The 20,243-nt window shown below is 51.2% G+C and overlaps 1 protein-coding gene across 1 annotated transcript; it reads left to right on the top strand.

Moving 5' to 3' along the window:
- The first annotated feature begins 14,721 nt into the window (after positions 1-14,721).
- LOC112310145 (kallikrein-7-like) lies at positions 14,722-19,048 on the top strand. Its single transcript, XM_024566384.2, has 6 exons — positions 14,722-14,779; positions 15,236-15,370; positions 15,841-15,994; positions 16,104-16,351; positions 16,561-16,697; positions 18,335-19,048. Exons 2-6 carry the CDS (start codon positions 15,301-15,303, stop codon positions 18,488-18,490), a joined length of 765 nt encoding a protein of 254 aa, XP_024422152.1. The 5' UTR covers positions 14,722-14,779; positions 15,236-15,300; the 3' UTR covers positions 18,491-19,048.
- The last annotated feature ends 1,195 nt before the right edge of the window (positions 19,049-20,243 follow it).

Genomic DNA, 20,243 nt, shown 5'->3' with positions numbered 1-20,243 from the left:
TAACCCCACAGCCCTATCAGGGACCCCACAGCCCCACCAGGGACCCCACAGCCCTATCAGGGACCCCACAAGCCCTCAGCACTGATCCCCAGGCCTCTAGTTTTGACCCCCAGCTTCCTTCCATCGCTGACCTAGAGACTCACCCGTGAACACCCTCACACGTTCCACGCTAACCAATCCCAACGGACTCCCCGCGTGGGCTATGCAAACCGCGGGCCAACCCAATGCTCCCCGTTACGCGCCCTTCACCGGCCCCCAAGAGCCACACCGCTGCTGCCCACAGAGCTCATCACTGGCATTCAACACTGAGCCCCACACACGTCTCCCCTCCTTACCAGGTCTCCTGACCTCGTCGCTGCAAGCCCCCACGCGTTCCCACCGGCTCCTTCCCAGCGCGGCCGCCTGGCCACCCCCCAGCTCCTCGGCCGCGCAGACTCAGTAGCACCTCTGAGCCAATAGTCGCGCGGGGTCAGGAGAGGACGCTGAGGGGTGCAGATTCTGGGGATTCGAGCCTTGGGGGGGGGGGAGGTTATGGGACACCTGTGGGGCGGATATTGTCAAAGGTGTGCGGTAGCGAGGAGGCAGCCTCTCCCTCTGGACTTCTCCGCTCTGACAGCCCCATCTCCGCAAGGGCCGGCGACAGGGCGGCCCGCGCGCCAACTCCGAGAACGCAGCGCCAGCCTCTGCCCCTCGGTATGTGGGACCAAGACTGAAGTCCGCTGTGCCCACCGAGTCTCCTTTGTTGCATGGGGACATCAAGAGGAATTTGGGGCCCTGGCCGGGTCGCTCCGTGGGTTACATCATTGTCCCCGGACCTCAAGGTCGTGGTTCTGTCCCCCTTCAGGGCACACACAAGAATCAATCCATGAATAAATCAGTGGGACTACAGAGCGACGTTTCACTCTGTTCCTCCTCTCTCTCTCTCTCTCTCTCTCTCTCTCTCTCTCTCTCTCTCGTAAATAAATAGTAACTTTGATTGTTTGCTTTTGTGGGACGGCCACAGACCTTAAGAGGCAGGAGAAGATGGAGAGAATCACCAGCATATTTCACGGATAAGTCGGCACTAAAGATGCCGACTTTTTTGCGTGAGCCCGGAGGAACCAATGAGAAGTGACGGGGAGTGGAAGCAATGCTTAATAGGACGTTTATGGAAAACTGAAATTTGTTGGTCGCCTTTGGGATAGGACGCAACCTCAGTCACTACCTACACCTTAGAAGAAAAAATCAATTTTCAATAGGTTACTGATCTAAATATTAAAGATAAATTGTGAAAGTTTTGAACATCAAAAATAATTGTGTCATCTTAGAATGAGAAAACAGCACAAAACACACAAGAACAGCACAACACACTAACCGTGTATGTGAGAAGACAAATTGGAGTTAGGACCTAGTGCTTATTAAAGAATCCCACTGGCGCCCTGGCTACTGTGGCTCAGTGGACTGAGTGCCCGCCTGGGAACCAAAGTGTGACCGGTTCAATTACCCGCCAGGGCACACGCCTGGGTTGTGGGCCAGGTCCCTGCTTGGGGGTGTGCAAGAGGCAATCGATCTGTGTATCTCTCACACACTGCTGTTTTTCTTGCTCTCTTTCTCCCTCCCTTCCTTTCTAATAAAGTAAATAAATAAAATCTTAAAAAAAAAAAAGAAAAGAAACCCACCCTCACCACTACCCACCCACACACAGCACAAAGAACTCTTCCAGACCGTCATAATCAGCCCCACGAACTCCTATCGAAAAGACCTTAAAATGAAAGCTCCCAAGTACATTGGATTCTCCATTGCTTGGGAAAGAAGCAAGCAGTTCCCAGAAGGAGTTCCCCTCACTGTTCATTGGCCAGAATGGCCTCACATGTCCACGTCTAGACCAATCCCTGGAAAGCAGAATATGCCTCCCAGGCTTGGTGCAGCAAAGCTTATTTGTAGTCACATGAGGACACCAGCACCCAATCAAATCAAGTTCTGCCCAGAGTGGCAAAAGGAGGGAATGCTTGGGTAAGCCAGCGGTAACGTCTACCGTGGGCCAGATTACCGGACAGAAGTGGAGCTGGGCTGGGCATCTCGACTGAGATAGGATTCGGGCTTAGATGAGGAACGAACCATGTTTTGGACACTGACTGAGAAGTGAAGTCAATTCCACTCTCAGAAACTGGCTGTCTAGTAATAACCTGACTGTGGTCCGAAGCCAAAGTCCTAGCCAGGTCCACAATGCCCGTGTCGTCCGAGTCCTGTGGTGTCTCTGGCTTCACTGGCTGTCCTTCCCCCTTTGGCTCATTCAACTCCAGTCAGAAAGGCTTCCCTGCTAGAACATTCTAGATCGCCTCTTGCCAACACAGCTGTGCGTTTGCTCTGTCTGCGACTCGATGATCCCAAGTAACTCCCTGATCCCCTCGCCACATCCTGCAAGATTTCGCTCAAATGTCTTTTTCCCCTGGAGCCTTTGTGATGGTCTCAGCGAATGCTCTGACTCCAGGGGTCCCTGAGAAGAGAGGAGCCAGTAGAAATTCCCTGTCCCTCCTTCTCACCTTACTTTTCCCCACAGCACTTACTGCCACCGAACAAACATTCACTTTAAGTTTTTATTTTTCTACTCAGTATCTCCAGCCACTGGAACGACAGCTCCTGCGGGGGGTGGGGTGGGGGGGGACGTTCTGCTCTTTTGTTGATGCTGTGTCCTCAGGGGACAGAATAGTTTCTGGCACCAAGTAAACTGTTCAGCAGATACTTTTTGAATTAATATAATGAGCAAAGATGATTATACAAAGAAATCTCTATTATAGTGGAAACTATTTAAATGTCCTTCAGTGTGAGACAAATCACAGGCATCGGAATAATAATAGAGTGTGAACTATTGTGCAACAGTATAAATACAGGAGAAATAATATAAATAATATACATGTGGCAAGAGGAAGAATGTTCAGGATATTTTACTGAGTAAATAAAATTTTGCATTAGATAATACTTTCTATAGACTTTTTTGTTACAAATGCATAGTATACAAAGAAATCTATGTGTAGTATGAGACACAGACTAAGTGGCAACAATAAGCATTCAGTGAGCACAGTTAGGACAGCACACCCTTTGTTGTTCGTACCCCTTTGTTAGCATTGGGGTTTGGGTTCAAACTCAAAGACAAGTGGTGAACCTCCCACAGACTACTCAGAGTTAGGGTGTAGGGTTTAGGCCACCCTTGAGAAGGGGGAGTGGTGAACACAAGAAAACTGACCACAGAGGAGCCCCAGGATACAGTCCATTCCTGAGCTGTGTGGGCCCCTGACCCCTGCTCCTGCCCCTCAGCATCACCACCTTGGTCCCTCCCTGGGTAGCTGCCAACAGGGACGGTGATGCTAGAATGTGCGGGGGTCAACCCCAGACATGTTTTTACCTGTCCTGAGTAGTGGAGGTGGAGGTTAAGTGTGAGCCAGTTGCTTTCCCTGCCTCAGGGTTTTACATAAGAACAGATGCAGGTAGGGGCGTCCCAGAGGTGCCTGGGCCCTGCAGGTTGGAGAGGGGCGAGTGTGCTATGAGAGCCGCTGCCCAGAACCGGATGTAGTCGACTCCCAGTGTAGCCTGGAACCCAGATCAGATCAGATTTACTACAGGTGAGAAGGGGTCTCATTTGGGGGTGGGCTAGGTGAGTCTGGACCGGCAGCTGACTCTTGCTCCTAAGGGGAGAGGAATAGGGGCCCAAACTGCTGGTATTGACAGATGGGGGGCTGGAGGTCTGGGTTTTTTTATCTTTTGCCTAAAAGAATTTTGAGATACTGAATTTACAGATGTGGAGGGATTGAAAGTCGGGTTCCTGGGTTCCGGGGGGGAAGGGTGTCTGGGGCCAGGACATCTGAGACTGAGAAAGGAGCGGTTTTGGCACTGGGACCCTGGTCTGAGGGAAGACATGGGTACAGACTAGAAATTCGGGGTCTGAGGAAGACAGAGGTTAAGGACCAGGACTCCTGTCTCCTGAACTCTGTCCTTCCAGCCCCAGCAGAAGATGCCCTGCCTCCTTCCTCCTTCCTCCACGTGGCAGCCCCCAGAGGCTCCCAGAGGCCACATGGCAGGTCCCCGCCTCTCGCCCCTGCTGATCCTGCTGCTGTCTTTAGCCCTGGAATCTGCTGGACAAGGTGAGGGCCAGATGGGGAGGCCTGACCTTGCTCCTGGGCCTGTAACTGTCCCCACGTTCTCTCTCCAGGCCCCCTGTCCTCACAGAGTCCCCAAGTCAGGACCCTGCCCCCTTCAGCAGTTTCCTCCCAGGCAGACAGGGCTCTCCTACTGGGGCCCCTTCCCTCCTGCTTCCTTCTGACTCCTGGGGTCTCTGTGCCCTCCAGGCTGCCTCCTGCCCTCAGTGTCTCTCCCATCAGCCTCTGGGGTTGCCTCCAGGCCAGACGCCCCCCTAGGTTCTGAGCAGGCTCCCTCCATCCGTCCAGTCTCTGTCTGCAGCTTTCTCTGCACTGTGCTGTTTCTGCCTCTGCCCTTCTCCACGCCTCTCTGTCTTTCTGTCTCTCCCTCACTGTCTCTGGGAATCTGTCCGCTGTGACCTCAGTCTTCCCCCGGTGCTGGCTACTCACACTTTTTCCATGTCTCCATCCAGCCCACGATAATGGAGACAGGATTGTTAATGGATTTCCGTGTCCAAGAGGCTCCCAGCCCTGGCAGGTGGCCCTGCTAAATGGCAGAGATGGAATCCAGGTGTGCTGGTCAGCCAGCAGTAGGTGTTCACTGTCACCCACTGATGTGGAAGGTAGGTGCAGGGGAGCCACAGCGACTCCATCTCTCCTTCTGGGTCTCTGTTCTTGCTTCTCTCTTGGTTGGTTTCTCCTCTTTCTGGGCCCCGGCTCTTGCCTCTGTGTCTCTCTCTGCCACACTTTGGGTCTCTGTCCTCCTGTCTCTTTAGGTCCCTCTCTACCTCTCTATGTGTCTCTGTCTTCCTATCCCTTTCTCCCCCAACCAATCAGCCTCTCTCAGTGTTTCTCTTTAATGTTGCTCTCTTCCCACAGTGCAGACACCGTGCACATAGGCAGTGATCTGTTGGATATCCGAACGCCCAGAAGATCCGGGCTACAAAGCCCTTCATCCACCCTCTAAGTTCTCCAGATTTTTCCAGGTTCGTGACCTCACGCACGGGAAGCTAAGCCGCCCGGCCAGGTTGTCATCCACTGTGAGGAAGGTCAGCGGTCCCTTTGAGTGCGTAAGCCGTGGGACCACATGTTCCATTTCTGGCTGGGGCACCACCAGCACCCCTTTTGGTGAGGCTGCCTTCGTGACCCACTAGCCCTGTCCTTTGCTCCCTTTTCCTCAGACCTAGGAGTCCAGGCCTCTCCCCTCCTCCTACAAAAGACCAAGGAGTATGGACGCCCCAACCCTGTCTTTTTTAAAGATTTTATTTATTTGTTTGTTTTTAGAGACAAGGGAAGGCAGGAAGAAAGAGACAAGAGAAACATCAATGTGTGCATGCCTCTCACACGCCCCCTACTGGGGACCTGGCCTGCAACCCAGGCATGTGTCCTGACTGGGAATCGAACCAGTGACCCTTTGGTTTACAGGCAAGCATTCAATCCACTGAGCCACACCAGCCAGGACCTGTCTATGCACTTTTATAACCTGAAAAATACAAGTGGGAACCTCTGAAGAGCTCAGGCTGGGGAGAGGGGACCTTAAGAGAGGGAGACAGGAAAGGAAAATGTATCTGATCTTGAGTCCTTACCCTATTTCCTGACCCCTCCTCCCAGGAAACCCAGCAGCCAAGGCTCCCAGCCCCTTCCTTCCTCAGATCCGAAATTCCAGGCCCCTGACCTCTCCTCCCTCAGTCCTAGGAGGATGAGGTTTCAGGAATCCACCCTCTTACTTTCTCCTCCTTCAGAATTAGGGCTTTGTGTGTCCAGCCGCCTCAATCCTTAAACCATGGAGTCCAGGCCCCCTGCCCCCTTTTTTCTCCAAACCAAAAGTTCAAGTCCCCAAACCCCTCATTTCTCAGACCCTGGAGTCTTGATCCCAAGACTCTTCCCTCTCAGATTTAGGTGGCTGGGCCTCCAGCCTTCTCCCACCTCAGACCCAGGAGTTCAACCTCCCAGCCCCTCATATCTCAGACGCAGAAGTCTGGCCCCCAAGATCCACCTCCCGCAGTTCCAAGACCCTGAGTTCCAACATCTCCCTCTCTCAGACCCAGGGGTTTGTGCCTGCAGCCCCCTCCCCCTTAAAACCCAGGACTGTGAACCCACAACTTCCTCCTAACCCAAGAGCTCTAGCTCCAGGCCAATTTTCCTTCAAACAAAGTCTGGTCCCCAAGATACACCTGTCTCACACCAAGTTCTGGCTCCCAGCCACCTCTTTTCTCAGACCCAGGAGTTCAAGCCCCTACTCCCCGCCATATCCCACAAACCCAGAAGTCCAGGCACCAACTTACCTCCACCCTCAAAGTCAGAAATCTGAGTCCCAAACCCCGCCCCCCACCTCCCTCAGACTCAAGAATCCAAGACTCCTGCCGCATCCCGCCTCTAGACAAGTTGAAAGGATGTCTGGGGTTTGGGGCCACCCACCCCCGTAAAGCTCCATCAGCATCTCCTGTCTCCTGCATGCTACTCCAAATCAATATTCAATGTAAAAATTCTAAAATGTAGCAAAGCATGGCAGTTGCATGAAGTCTGGCTGCAGACACCTGGCCCCGCCTCTCAGCTCCTTTATGCAAGCCTGGAGGTGAATTCTTTGCCATGACTTGTGAGAGTCCTCCTGTGGCATTTATACAAGGGAAAGCTGAGATATCACTAGGATGAGTACAAAGTAAAACAGAGAGATACATGCTTCTTTTGCAGGATGATGCAAGGCCGTTACGATCTCACATGAATATTTGAGTGAGGTACACAGGTAAAAAAATGACTATGAGGAATGCTGGAGTCTTCTGCTCCCAGTATCAAAATATTCTATCTACAGATCTAAAAAAAAAATTATTCTGACATTTAAAGCGTGTTATTATTCCAGATGCATGAAAACAGTGAGCAGAGCTTGCTCAAGGTAAAGGTTAGCCTATCACAGAGGGTTTAGGACGTGACTTTCCGTAATAACCTGCTCGGTTGGAAATTTTTTATAAGAATCCCCATGATAGTAGTGACTTTTAGTTACTGAGCTTCTCAGATTTGTCAGTCCTGTTTTGGTTCACATTTCTTCTCATCTCATTACACTCTTCTAACCGCCCCCCGTCCTTGCCCATATTGCACAAATTCTACAGCCCCCGACGCCCTGTACACAGAATATCAAGATACCTTCTTGCACAAAAGGTAGGAGCCAAGTCTCCCATCAGACCCAGGAGAGAAGGTCTTCCTGCCCCAGGGCTCACACTCAAGATCTCAGCTCCCTTTTCATTCTGGACCTAAAACTCTGGGCGTCCACCAAGGCCCTCCCGTTGGGACTTGCAGGGGCAAGGAGTCCCTCCTCCTGCTTCACAGTGAAGAAATCAAGGCTCAGCTCAGACAGGCAATGTGATTCACCAGGAAGCAGCAAAATCAGGATTTGGGTTCCTGCCGGTCGGACTCTCACTTCTAGGGAGCCCGTGGGAGGCTGTGGACACCCACCTGCTCATCCATCAGGCAGGTCCGCGCCAACCGTGGCTCTGGCCCTTGTCTAAGTCCCTTCCCATCTCTCAGGCTTACTTCCCTCCTCTGTAAAATGAGAATAACTAACCAATCAATTTTACAGCTCCCTGAGGTCTCGTGTTACGTCTATTTCCTTCATTGGGTGTTCCTCCTGCTCAGAATCACGTTCCATAAGCACTGGTTGAAGGAATTTTTTGCGTGAGTGAACGATGAAATGACTGAGTCCATCCCTCCTTCCAAAAGCTGTGGTGGGCTCTCTGCCCCTCCAGTCCGCACACCGCCTGCCTCCCTGGGATTCTGACACTCACTCCCGGCACTTCTCGTCCTTTATCACGTTTGATTGAATCACTGCGCTTTCTGGTTCAGGTTATGATCCCGGGTCACATCTTAGGTCGTCTGTAGTTAAGGTACCATCTGGGCTACAGGGCTCTGTCTGGTGACAAAAAAGACACCTTCTGATTTGGTCAAGGTGCCATCTGTTTTACACAGCTCTGTCTGGTAGAATGGCGGGGGACGCCTCCGTTCCAGAAAAGAGCCGCATGGGGCAAGTTTCAGCTGACTGGTGGAATTATGCTCATAAACGTACAACTGGAACGAAAGTGATTTTTATTGTAATGCTGTTCAGCTTATGTGCCATATAATCTACACTCGGGGGAGGGCTGGCCGCTGAATGGGTCTTTAAATCACTGTGTTAGACTGTAACTAGAGTAGCTTTGTCAAAGATCAGGGAAGTGGGACAAAATGCCTTCTCTAGAAGCTTTTATGAGTTTACATGATAAAGATGCAGAGTTAAAAGGAAATAAGTGAATGGTTCAGAGAAAAGGGAATTTGCCCGTGAAAGATAGTAGGAGCTCAGAGGAAGAGAGACCAGGAAGATCCCACAGCCCCTCCAGCCATTCAGCTGAGGGAACTGGGGACAGTGCATCTGAACTGGCATCGCCCTCTAGAACCGGTCAGGGAACCTAATTCGGTGGAGGACAAGCCCCTACCGGGGCGGGGCAATATCCTTTGCGGAGACTTCCACTGGGAGCAGGGCCTGAGGGCCAGCCTCCTGGATTTTATTGGGCACATGCTCCGTTTTCTACATCGGATCTGTTAAACTGGGAAAGCTCAAACCCTTCTTATACGGATGACCCTACTAAAATGACTGATTTGGTTGCGAGAATTTTTGCCACCCGTCAGCCCAATTGGGCAGGCCTACAAGACTTGTTAAATATTTTGCTTACAGGGATTGAGCAGGGGCTGGTGTTGGATAAGGCAAATGAAGAGGCTCAGAGATTACAATCAAGAAAACCCAGAAGGGGCTCTTGATCCTAATGGGGCAATACCTTTAACCGAGCCCACCTGGGACCCTAATGGGGATGGCCTTCCCCTCTTAGAGCATTTTTGTAGAGATGCCTCCTTGAGGGACTGAGGAAAGGCGTCCCTGAGCAGAAAAGTCTGACTACGGTGCAGGCGGTGCAACAAAAGTCCACAGAGGACCCCTCCCAACACCAGGACACAGTTAAGGAGATTCCTGCGGATGGCAGGCTACTGCCGCAGGTGGATTCCCAACTTCAGGCTCATTGCTAAACCACTGTATGAGGCTCTGCAGGGACCGGAATAGAGCCCTTTAGAGTGGGCAAAGGAGTGCACTCAGGCTTTTGAGTGTCTGAAGGTGCACCTAGCTTCTGCACCGGCCTTGGAGCTTCCAAACCTACTGAAGCCTTTTCAATGATATGTGCGTGAGAGACAGGGCGTTGCCCTAGGATTCCTCACCCAAATGCTTAGTGACATTTGCAGCCCATCGCCTAATTGTCAAGGAAACTGAATCACAGTGTCCAGGGGTGGCCAGCCTGCTTGAAAGCTGTGGCAGCCACCTGCGAGCTCTTGCAGGAAGCTGGAAAAGTTTTCCTTGGGACAGCCTATACCAGTTATGTGTCCCAGCAACTGTTGAGCCTGCTGGAGCAAATGGGAAATATGTGGCTCGCTGCTGGAGGAAGGGGCAGGTACCAAGCCATTCTTCTCGACCATCCCGACGTCTCTCTCAAAACTAAGTTTAATCCTGCCTCTCTTCTTGTGGAGCCTGACTTGGCTGTGCTGACACATGGCTGTGCTGAGATAATTGATGAATCGTAAAAGTAATTGTTAGAGGTGTTGTGTGCCAGGAGAACAGCCCCAGACAGTGACAGACCTAGGCAGGCCCTGGAGGAATGGAAAGTCACCAGGCGGGAAACAGCCTGCAGCCTGGGAAACTGCCTGCTGACCCTACCCAGGACAAAGAGATGCTCAGCTAAGACTGGGGTCCGGGGTCGGCCTATCCAGCATAACAGGATGCGGCTTTAACCTGTGGCTGACAAGACGTTTGGTCAGCAGAGATGGCAACCAGCAACCAGCTCTAGCCAATCAGACTCTGACACCCCAACCAGTTACCCTTGCAGGTTTTCGTGCTTAAAAACCCTGCCCTAAGAACGACCGAGCAAGTCTTAACCTCCCTTGGTTGGCTCCACTTCTCCTCTTATTCCCCGCTAGTAAACTCTATTCCTTGGTTCGCTGCATCTGTCTGGCATCATGAGCGACTCCAACCTAACAGACAGATCCTCCCAATACCAAGGACAGTGTCCACTTGGTTGGCAAATAGACTTTACTCAGATGCCAAGGGTCTGAGAGTGGAAATATTTGCTAGTCTTCGTTGACACCTTTTCAGGATGGGTAGCAGCCTATCCCACCAGAATGGAGAAATCCTCAGAGGCAGTGAAAGCCTTACTGAAGGACATAATCCCTCGCTTTGGCCTCCCTGGCAGCATCCAGAGTGATAATGGACCTGCTTTCATTTCAGAAGTCACACAGAAGGTTAGTAAACTTTTAGGAATCAAGTGGAGGCTTCACATGGCATGGAGACCTCAGGCTTCTGGGAAGGTAGAGAAGGAGAATCACACCTTGAAGAAAAATATAGCCAAGCTGTGTCAAGAAACTCATCTCCATTGGGATTAAGCTTTGCCTATTGGCCTGCTCAGGATGAGGGTGACTCCTCGAAGTGGGATTCAGGTGAGCCCCTATGAAACTGTCTGCCAGCGACCATTTCAGGCTATGATTGGGATGGGAGATATGCACACAGATCAAGAAGTGAAGGTAAAGAAATAAGTACAACATTTAAGTAAAACTTTAGCCATAACTAATGACCTTGTCTGCATTAGAGACCTCCCCCACAGGTCTGCTGCGTTCCTTTGAACCCACACACAAGGTGCTACTCAAGACTTGGACGACAGCTTCTCCAGAAAGCCAACTAGGAGAAAAGTGGACTGGACCTTGGGACATACTCCACACCACCCCCACCGTGGTGAAGTTGGCAGGAATAAAACCTTGGACTCATCACGCCAGAGTGAAGAAGGCACTGGAGGAACAATGGACCGCCGAGCGTCAGGACGACCCAAAAGTCATCTTTCGAAATCAGTGACTTATGTTCTTTTCGTTACTTCTTGTTTCACTCCTTGTTATAGACAACTTATTTCCTTCAAACGAGATGAATATATTTGGGTATATTTAGCAAAAATGTTCTAAATATTTCTGACTTTTGTCTTACAGAAGGAACTTATGTTGAACAGACTTGCACTTCATGTCTGGTAGGTGTTTGTACTCCCTTGGAAAGTCTTAGAAATTATACTGTGTTTGAGAACATCAAAAAAGAAAATGACCTACTCTGATATTTATAATTGAGGACCTGTGGTAACTCTCAAGGGCAGGGAAATGTTTTCCCTGACGGTCGCTAATGTAGCCCCAGCTGGAGAGTGTGCAACTTTTGTCAGCTGTACTAAAACAGTCTTGTGCTCTCAGCACGTGTGAAGATGAATTGCACCCCCACCAATGTATCTTAGGCTTTTGTTCACGTAAAATTGCCTGCAGGATGATTCTAATACATGGAAGGAATTTTCATTCCTGTGTTCCAGCCAACAGTTCCGGGGGACCGTGCTCTCTGGGAAGGCTGACGGTGTTTATGCCTCAGAAGCCCCACCTGATCCGGGCTCGACGGGACCTCTCCCTTGTGTCTGGTTGTAAGGGAAATCACACCTTTTTAGACACCCTGAATATGTATCTTTAACCATATTTGTAATGCCAGCCATGGTAACCTATTTGAATATAGAAATAAGCAGATTAGCCTGGGCCATGGCAAAGGCTTTGAATGCCACCTCACAAGCCATCAGTGCCATCAGTCAAGAACTAGGACAAGTCAGAGAAGCAGTATTGGAGAATCGTGCAGCTACAGACTACCTCCTTTTAAGGCATAATCATGGATGTGAAGAATTTAAAGGTCTCTGCTGTTTCGACCTAAATGACCTTATAGAAATAAGTTATTTTAAAACCAAAATGGGATAATGATAAGGGATTCAAGAGTTGGAAAATTTTAGTTTAAGGTAAATAGTTAATAAGCCTAGTAGATAATGCATATGTTCAGGAACTGCAGGTGAGGCCAACCACTCCTGGGAGAGACAGCCGACTTCCTGGGGCACAGCTGGAGACCACCACCTGGGGCACAGCTGGAGACATCTGAGCCATTGTGTCCCAGGGGCTGACAGACCAGACACCCACCCAGCCGGGGACAGCTAACCACCCAGGGCGAGAGTGCTGCAGTGTTTTACTCTAATTTTTCCCTGAATTTCAAAACCCCTCACCGCACTTTGCTCACTGTTATGAAAAGGCTGGCTTGGAAGAAATGAAAGACAGTCCGTTAGGGTATAAGCCCGCTGTCTTCTCAGGTCATCGGCCAACTGACTGAATAAAGAGCCCATAAAGATTCAGTCCTTGTCTCTGATTGTTGGGTATGGGACAGGCAGCAGGGACGCTGGCTTTTCCAGGTTCACAGCTACAATGTGCTGGGGCCAAACCCCCCGGGGTAGCATCCGGTCCCGTCCTCAGGAGTGAGGATGGAGGTAGAATGTGGGCCTATGGGTTTAGCTGTCTCAGGGGTTCCAGGTAAGAGCAATGCAGGTAGAGACGCCCTAAAGCTGAGTGCACATGCTCTCCAGGACCCTGGGCACAGCGGTGGGGGTCGTATAAGAAGAACACTCTGCACAGGGCTGGTCACACTGAACTCCAGCCTCCCTGGGAGCCCAGATCCCATCAGACCCGTTGCAAGGAGGAGTCTCATTTGGGCTCAGGTAGGAGGGTCTGAAAGGACAGCTGGCTCTTTTGCCTTAAGGGGAGGAAGGGAGGAGTGCAACGGGGAACAGCCAGGCTCCCCCAAAGAGGGGTTTGTAACAGGACCCAGAACTCAGAGTGTCCAGGAAATACACAAATACAGGATATCCCCAACCCCTTCCCCCAGCCACAAGTCTGGGCTGGGGGAAGGGACATAGGAGCAGAGCTTTGGCTTTGTCTACCAGCCACCCCCTTCCACGGTTCCAGGGGGGCTGCCACACTTTCAGAACCTGTATCCAGAGGGACACCACCTAGCAGACTGAAGGAGAGCCCGTCTCCTGTCCTGGAATTGCATCGCTGTCCGTTTTCGAACTGGTACAGCCACTGTGGAAAGTTAACAGTGCGTAACCATGTGACCCAGCCACCCTTTTTGTGTGTATTTTACCCCCAAAAAGTGAAACCATTTATTTGCAAAGACATATGCACCCCTATGGTCACGGAAGCATTAATCGTGATGGCCGGTGCATGGAAATGACCCAAGTGTCCTTTCACAGATGATTGGGTAAAGATGTGGCGCGAATATACAATGGACTACTACTCAGCCATGAGAAGAGATGAAACACCGCCATTTGTGACAACATGGGTGGATCTTGAAAATATCGTGTTGGCAAAAACAGTCAAGAGCCGTATGATTTCACTCATGTGGGATACAAAACTGAAAGCAACAAAGGAACAGACAAGAAGAATAGGCGAACAAAAACGCAGGTGGTTAAACAGATGGCGATGGAAGATTATTTGACTTTGGGTGGGGGGCGCAGAATGAACATGAAGTTCATCTATCAAGAGAAGTGTACACTTGAAATCTATACGGTGGGGGGGGAGTAGGTTACAGTGGTGAGTACTCAAAACAAAGCTTATTCTTGCATTATTATTTAGCAGTTATTGTATTGTTTTCCGAACGAACAACTGTAAACTTACTTTTGCCCCGCCTTGTGTAATCTTACTAACCAATGCCACCCTAATCAGTTCAATAAAAAGAGAGAAGAAAACAGACGGCATACTTTAAGCTTTTATTTTGCTACTCAAGTTCTCCACCCACTGGAGCGAGAGCTTCAGTGAAGGGATTTTTGCTGTTTTCCTGACGCCGTGTCCCCAGGTGTCAGAACGGATTCTGGTGCAGAGTAAACGCCCAGTGGAGGTGACTGGAAGGAATACCGTGGCCAAAGGTGAATAAACCAAGAAATTCTTCCCACCGTTGTTATAATGAAAACTATTCAAATATACTTCAACGTGAAACAGATCACATAAAATAGGAATAAAACCCACAGTGTGGAATATTATACAACACTATAAAAGAAGGAGAAATGATCTCAATTTCTAAGAGAAACGATTGTTCAGGATATTTTATAGAGTAAATAAAAGGTCACATTACATCATGTTTAGTCAGATACTTTTGTTACAGACACACCGTATGTATAGAAATCTACGTACAACGTGAGACAGACTACGTGCAACAGTAAACATTTGGCGGATGGAGTTTGAAGAGACTTCTCTTATTCACTCGTAACCCTGTATTACGTTGAGTACTGGCTTTAGGCTCACACACGTCTGGGACTCAGCCTGGGAAAGTTCCCACAGGCTCACCAGAGGAGGGGTGCAGGGTTGAGACCATGCAGGAGAGGGGGTGAGGGCAAGAAAATTGGCCAAAGTGGAAGAACCAGGACACGGTCCATTCCTGAGCTGAGCAGGTCCCTGACGTCGGCTCCTGCCCCTCAGCACCAGCACCTGGCCCCTCCCTGGGTAGTGCCACCAGGGCCAGAATGCGTGGGTGAGCCAGCTGGGTGCCACCCCCACACAGCCTCGGGGGGGGAGGGTGGAGACAGTGCAGGACTATTGCTTTCGATGCCTCAGGGGTTCCAGATAACCCGGCACAGTCAGGAAGGGGGCGTCTCAGAGCTGGCTCCACCTGCACCCAAGGATGTGGGGGCGGGGCGGTGTGCCATAAGAGGGCCGCCCTGCGCAGGGCTGGACAGGCTTGGCTCCCAACCTAGTCTGGAGCCCAGATCAGGTCAGACCTGCAGCAGGTGAGAAGGGACCTTAGAGGGCGGGAGGGGAGGCTGGCTGGACAGCCGACTCTTACTCTTGAAGGGAGGGGACCGGTTGAGGGGGTCTGAGGTCCTGGTTCTAAGAGATGAGGAGTTGGAGGTGGAATTTTGCATCTCTTAAAGAAGCAAAACTGGGGAAACTAACTCATGAATAAGGAAGGGTGGGAAGCCGGATTCCTAGGTCCTCAGAGGAAGGGGGTCTGCTGGCTGAGAACCTCAGTCTGGGGGAAAGGGATTTGTCGAGGGAGTGGGGTTTTCGGGTCTGAGGCAGAAAGAGACTGAGGAACAGGGCTTTTGAATCTGAGGGAAGAATTGTTTCAGGACCATGGCTCCTGGGTCTGAGGGAGGAGGGTGCAGACTAGGGCTCCTGGGTCTGAGGGAACAGAAGGGCCTGGGGACCAGGACTCCTGGTTCCTGAACTCTTTGTCCTTCCAGCCCCAGCAGAAGACGCCCTTCCTCCTTCCTCCAAGTGGCAGCCCCCAGAGGCTCCCAGAGGCCACATGGCAGGTCCCCGCCTCTCGCCCCTGCTGTTCCTGCTGCTGTCTTTAGCCCTGGAATCTGCTGGACAAGGTGAGGGCCAGATGGGGAGGCCTGACCTTGCTCTTGGGCCTCAAAATCACCCACGTTCTCTCTCCAGGCCCCCTGTCCTCACAGAGTCCCCAAGTCAGGACCCTGCCCCCTTCAGCAGCTTCCTCCCAGGCAGACAGAGCTCTCCTGCTGGGGCCCCTTTCCTCCTGCTTCCTTCTGACTCCTGGGATCCCTGTGCCCTCCAGGCTGCCTCCTGCCCTCAGTGCCTCTCCCATCAGCCTCTGGGGTTGCCTCCAGACCAGATGCCCTGCTGGACCCTGAGCAGACTCCCTCCATCGGTCCCCATCCCTGTCTGCAGCTTTCTCTGCACTGTGCTCAGTTTCTGCCTCTGCCCTTCTCCACGCCTCTCTGTCTGTCTCTCTCTATATCGCTGTCTCTGCCCATCTGTCTGCTGATTCCTCTGCTTTGCCTGCATGCTTGCTACCCATGCTTTTCTCCATGTCTCCATCTAGGACAGGATACTGAGGACAGAATTATTAATGGAGTTCCATGTCCAAGGGGCTCCCATATCTGGCAGGTGGCCCTGCTCAAAGGCAATCAGCTCCACTGTGGAGGCGTGCTGGTCAACCCTCAGTGGGTACTCACCGCCGCCCACTGCAAGATGAGGTATGTGGCAGGGGAGCCATGGTGTCTCCAGCTCTCCCTCCGGGTCCCCATCCACTGATCTCTGCGTACCTGGCCCCCTCTCTCAGTGACCGTGTCTCTCTTCTCCTAGTGAGTACAATGTGCACTTGGGCAGTGATCGTCTGGACAGCAAGAGAGCTCAGAGGATCACGGCCACAGAGTCCTTTGTCCATCCCGGCTACTCCACACAGACCCACGTTAACGACATCATGCTTGTGAAGCTAAGCCATCCAGCCAGGATGTCATCCAGTGTGAATAAAGTCAACCTGCCCTCCCACTGTGACGCGCCGGGGACCAAGTGTACCGTTTCTGGCTGGGGCACCACCACCAGCCCTGACGGTGAGGCTTCCCAGGGAGCCCGGAGTCCAGGATCTCTGCCCCCTTGTCCCCAGCTCCTGGAGACCAGGCGGTATACCCCTCCCCATGACCATATGGAGCCCCACAGCTCTTTCTTAATTCAAGATCTAGGGCCCACGCTTACCCTCCATCAGCACCCAGGGATCCCCAAGCCCAGGTCTCTGACCAACCTGCTCTCTCCCACCCAACAGTGACCTTTCCGTCGGAGCTCATGTGTACGGATGTCAACCTCGTCTCCTCCCAGGAGTGCAAGAGGGTTTACAAGGACCTGCTGGGAAAATCCATGCTATGTGCTGGCATCCCCAACTCGAAGTCCAACGCCTGCAATGTGAGACCCCCCTTCCCTCCCGGGCCTTGGGTCCTGCTTCCTCTTAGCCCAGAGTCTGCATTCTTCTCCAGCCAGAGTCTGAGGGCCTGACCCCGGTGCCCAGCCTTCCCTCACACCTGACCAGTCCTGCTTTCCCGGCTCTCTCTACTCAGTCCTCTGCCTCACTCAGAGTGGGAGCCCAGAGAGGCTAGTGTGGCCCTAGGCGTGGACGTGAAGTTGAGAGGGAGGGACTGGACATGAGAAAGACGAGGTAGGGACCAGGGAAAAGAGGGATGAGGCACTGGCTTCAAGCACAAACTTTAAAGAGGCACCAAACACTCAGTGACCGAGATGAATCCTATTCCAATCCAATACTTTTTTAAATCTTTGCAAAAGTCCTCAATGCACAAAATATTGGAGTCTTCAGTAAAGAACCATCCATTTCACCCAATTTTCCACTTGCCTCAGGCTCCCGTATGGTTCAGCACTGCACAGGACTGACTCCATGTATCTAAAATTAGAGTAACTTGTTTGTCATGGATTTTTTTCATATTAAATTTGATTTTTAAGGTATTGCATTAAAATATTATGTATTACAATCCCTGAGGTTTCGTGCCAGAAGCTTATGTCTCAATCACCTCACCTGGGTCCTGGTTCTGGTGATAGAAGGCGCCCCCTCCTCCTCTCTGGCCCCGCTTCCTCATCTCTGTTATCCCCTCTCTGTCTCTGAGAGTCATCTTCCCTCTTTGCTCTTCAGGTCTCATTTCATTTCCTTGTTTTCTTCTGTGTTCTCTCTGTGTTGGAATCTATCTATCCTTCAATCATCTGCCACTGGAACGCTTGTTACTTCCTGCATCTCTGCCCCTTTCCCCACCCCCAACATTTCTGCTTCTCTGTCCCCCTCTTCCTTCCCTTTCTTCTCTCCATCTTTCTCTCTGATCCTCTCTTTCTCTTTCATCCTTTGCCCTTTTGTACTTCTACTCTCTTTTCTTCCACCTGCACTCTCATTTTTCAGGGGCCACAGGGTGGTGTGTGTTAGGGAGAAGGGTAGTGAGACAGGGCTGTGTCCCCTAAAGAATGAGGAGGTCCCCCCTTGTCCCCCAGCGAGTGCTGATTTATAATTGTGTAAGCTGTGCAGGGACCCAGAGCCCCACATCCAGGACAGTCCCACACTTGGTTTAACACATTCTTTTTGCTGTTTTGAAATTTATTTATTTGCCCCAGGTGGTCTGCATTTTCACTTTGCACTTGACCCTGTGAATTAGGTCATTGGTCCTGCCCCTGGCTCCCAGGACTACCCTGTCCTGGATCCCTGGACAAGGGCATATATGAATTCCCTGGAGAAAACACACCTTCTTTTAGTGGCTTGGCAAAGAGTGGTTCAGTGGGGCTCTGACTTCTGGGAAGCCCCACCCCCTCCCTGTGATTGGTCCCATGGGCAGGGGCTCAAGCCAATGTCTTCAGAAAGCCTGGTTTGTCCTCAATATGGTAGCATTAATTCCTGCTCTCCCAATGGTTCACAGAGACAATGAGTCTCTTCCCAGTGGCCAGGGTGGAAGACTGTGGTCCGGCAGGACAAAGGCTTGATAAACACCGGTGTATTAGACCTCAGTGCTGGTTGCTCTGAAGTCAAAACTAATCCGCTCTCTGCCCTCCAGGGTGACTCAGGGGGACCACTGGTGTGCAGAGGAACCCTGCAAGGCCTGGTGTCCTGGGGAACTTTCCCTTGTGGCCAACCCAACGACCCAGGTGTTTATACCCAAGTCTGCAAGTTTGTCAGTTGGATAAAACAGACCATGAGAAACCATCGCTAACCTCTCCAAACCCCCACCTCTCTGGCTCCGCGTCTTCAATGGGGAATTTACAGAAATCAGCACATCGATGACCTGTACTCACATTTGGCTTCACCATTGCTCAGTCATATTAAAACCTCAACAATATTACATGTCTATAAACCAAAAAACCAAGATGAAAACAAGCACACACACACACACACAAATCTCAGTGTTCATAAAGATGCAGTGAGACCAGCAACCCAACCACTGAATCTGTCAATTGGTATAACATTTGGGGGAGGCAGCTGGGCAAGGTAAATCAAGACCCTTCTTCACCACCTCGGACTTACTAATTCTAATAAGCCAGAAATGTAGAATGAGGTTGGAATTAGTGGGTTGTGTGTGTAAACGATACGTGGATTTGTGACAAGGACATTCATGAAACTGCTCAGGATAATAATTACGCAGAGCTGTCGGTGTCATGCAAGAATGTTGATGCTATCTGATGTTCAATGAAAAAAAGAAAGACAAATGTATCCGCATGCGATCCTCACCGTGTAAAATAAAATGGTCACAGAATAAACTCGGACAGAGCATGTACCAACTGCACGTGGATGTGGTCATCAGTGCCTCCTTCCTTCTATTTCTCTTCCTGGGCCTGTGCACTTTTATAACCTGAAAAATTGAAAAATGCAGGTGGGAACCTCTGAAGAGCTCAGGCTGGGGAGAGGAGACCTTAAGAGAGGGAGACGGGAGAGGATAAGGTATCTGATTCTGGGCTTTCACTCAGTCTCCCGCCCCCGCCCCCACTGGTCCAGTGGCGTGTTTCTCTGTATTATCCAGGTCTCAATTTTCCTCATCCATTAAATGGGGGAGAGAGAGAAAAAGGGCGGGGGCGGTGGAGAGAGAGAAGGAGGAGAAGGAGAAGGAGAAAAGGGAAATGAGAAATGCCTATTTTGTCAGTGTTGAAATGGACTTGACACTGGTTCTGAGCATTTCACCAGGGAAGGTTTTTAGAAGGTTAGGACTGGCAGGTAGACAGGACACTGAGGTCCCACCAGGGTCTGACACAAGTGAGCATCCAATGTCCCAGGTGGGAGAAAAAGACAGGACTGGGAACCCAGGTAGGTGGGCCCCTGTTCTCAAAGAATTCAGGATAGGAACCTCTGGAAGAGAAGAGGGAAGAGGGAGGAGTCCCCTGTGACTCAGAGCCTGGCCACACCCCCAGGCCTCCAGCTTCCAGAAGCTCGCTGGGCAATCACACCTCAAACTGCTGACAGTGGAATCTTTCAGCCCCGGACTCACTCCTCATACCTGCCTTTCCAGTTTCTCTCCCAGAATTTTCTTCTAGCCCACATCCTCCACATCCTTCCTCTCCTCAGTTCATCTCCCTCTTGAGTCTCCCTTGAACCCCACTCCCCACCCTTCTCCATACTGCAAATTCTGCAGACAACAGCAATCTGCACAGAGAAAACCAAGACCTCTCTTCCCACAAAACACAGGAGTCCAGGCCCCCAGCCCCTCCTCCTTCAGACCCAGAGGTCCAGGCCCTCAGCCTTGTCCTTCCCCTGGACAGCGACTAGTTGAAGGAATGTCTGGGGTTTTGGGCCACCCACCCCCATGAAGCTCCAACAACTTCCCCTCTCTCCAGCATGCCACCCGAAATCAATATTCCATCCAAAGTTTTAAAAAGTGAGAAAACACAGCCATTGCACCGAGTGCGGCAGGAGGCACCTGGCCTGGCTCCTCCGCAGCTTCTTTATACGAGTCTGGAGGTGGGTTGCTTTGCAAT

The sequence above is a fragment of the Desmodus rotundus genome, chromosome 12 (genome assembly GCF_022682495.2).
Source record: "Desmodus rotundus isolate HL8 chromosome 12, HLdesRot8A.1, whole genome shotgun sequence".
Lineage (NCBI taxonomy): Eukaryota > Metazoa > Chordata > Mammalia > Chiroptera > Phyllostomidae > Desmodus > Desmodus rotundus.
This window is presented reverse-complemented; position numbering and strand designations above follow the sequence as displayed.

What these genes read in the sequence shown, in the direction of transcription:
- LOC112310145 (XM_024566384.2), top strand. Translation starts at nt 15,301, where the DNA reads ATGGCAGGTCCCCGCCTCTCGCCCCTGCTGTTCCTGCTGCTGTCTTTA. An exon ending in CCTGGAATCTGCTGGACAAG is followed by an intron (nt 15,371 to 15,840) that starts GTGAGGGCCAGA and finishes GTCTCCATCTAG; the next exon opens with GACAGGATACTGAGGACAGA. An exon ending in GCCGCCCACTGCAAGATGAG is followed by an intron (nt 15,995 to 16,103) that starts GTATGTGGCAGG and finishes CTCTTCTCCTAG; the next exon opens with TGAGTACAATGTGCACTTGG.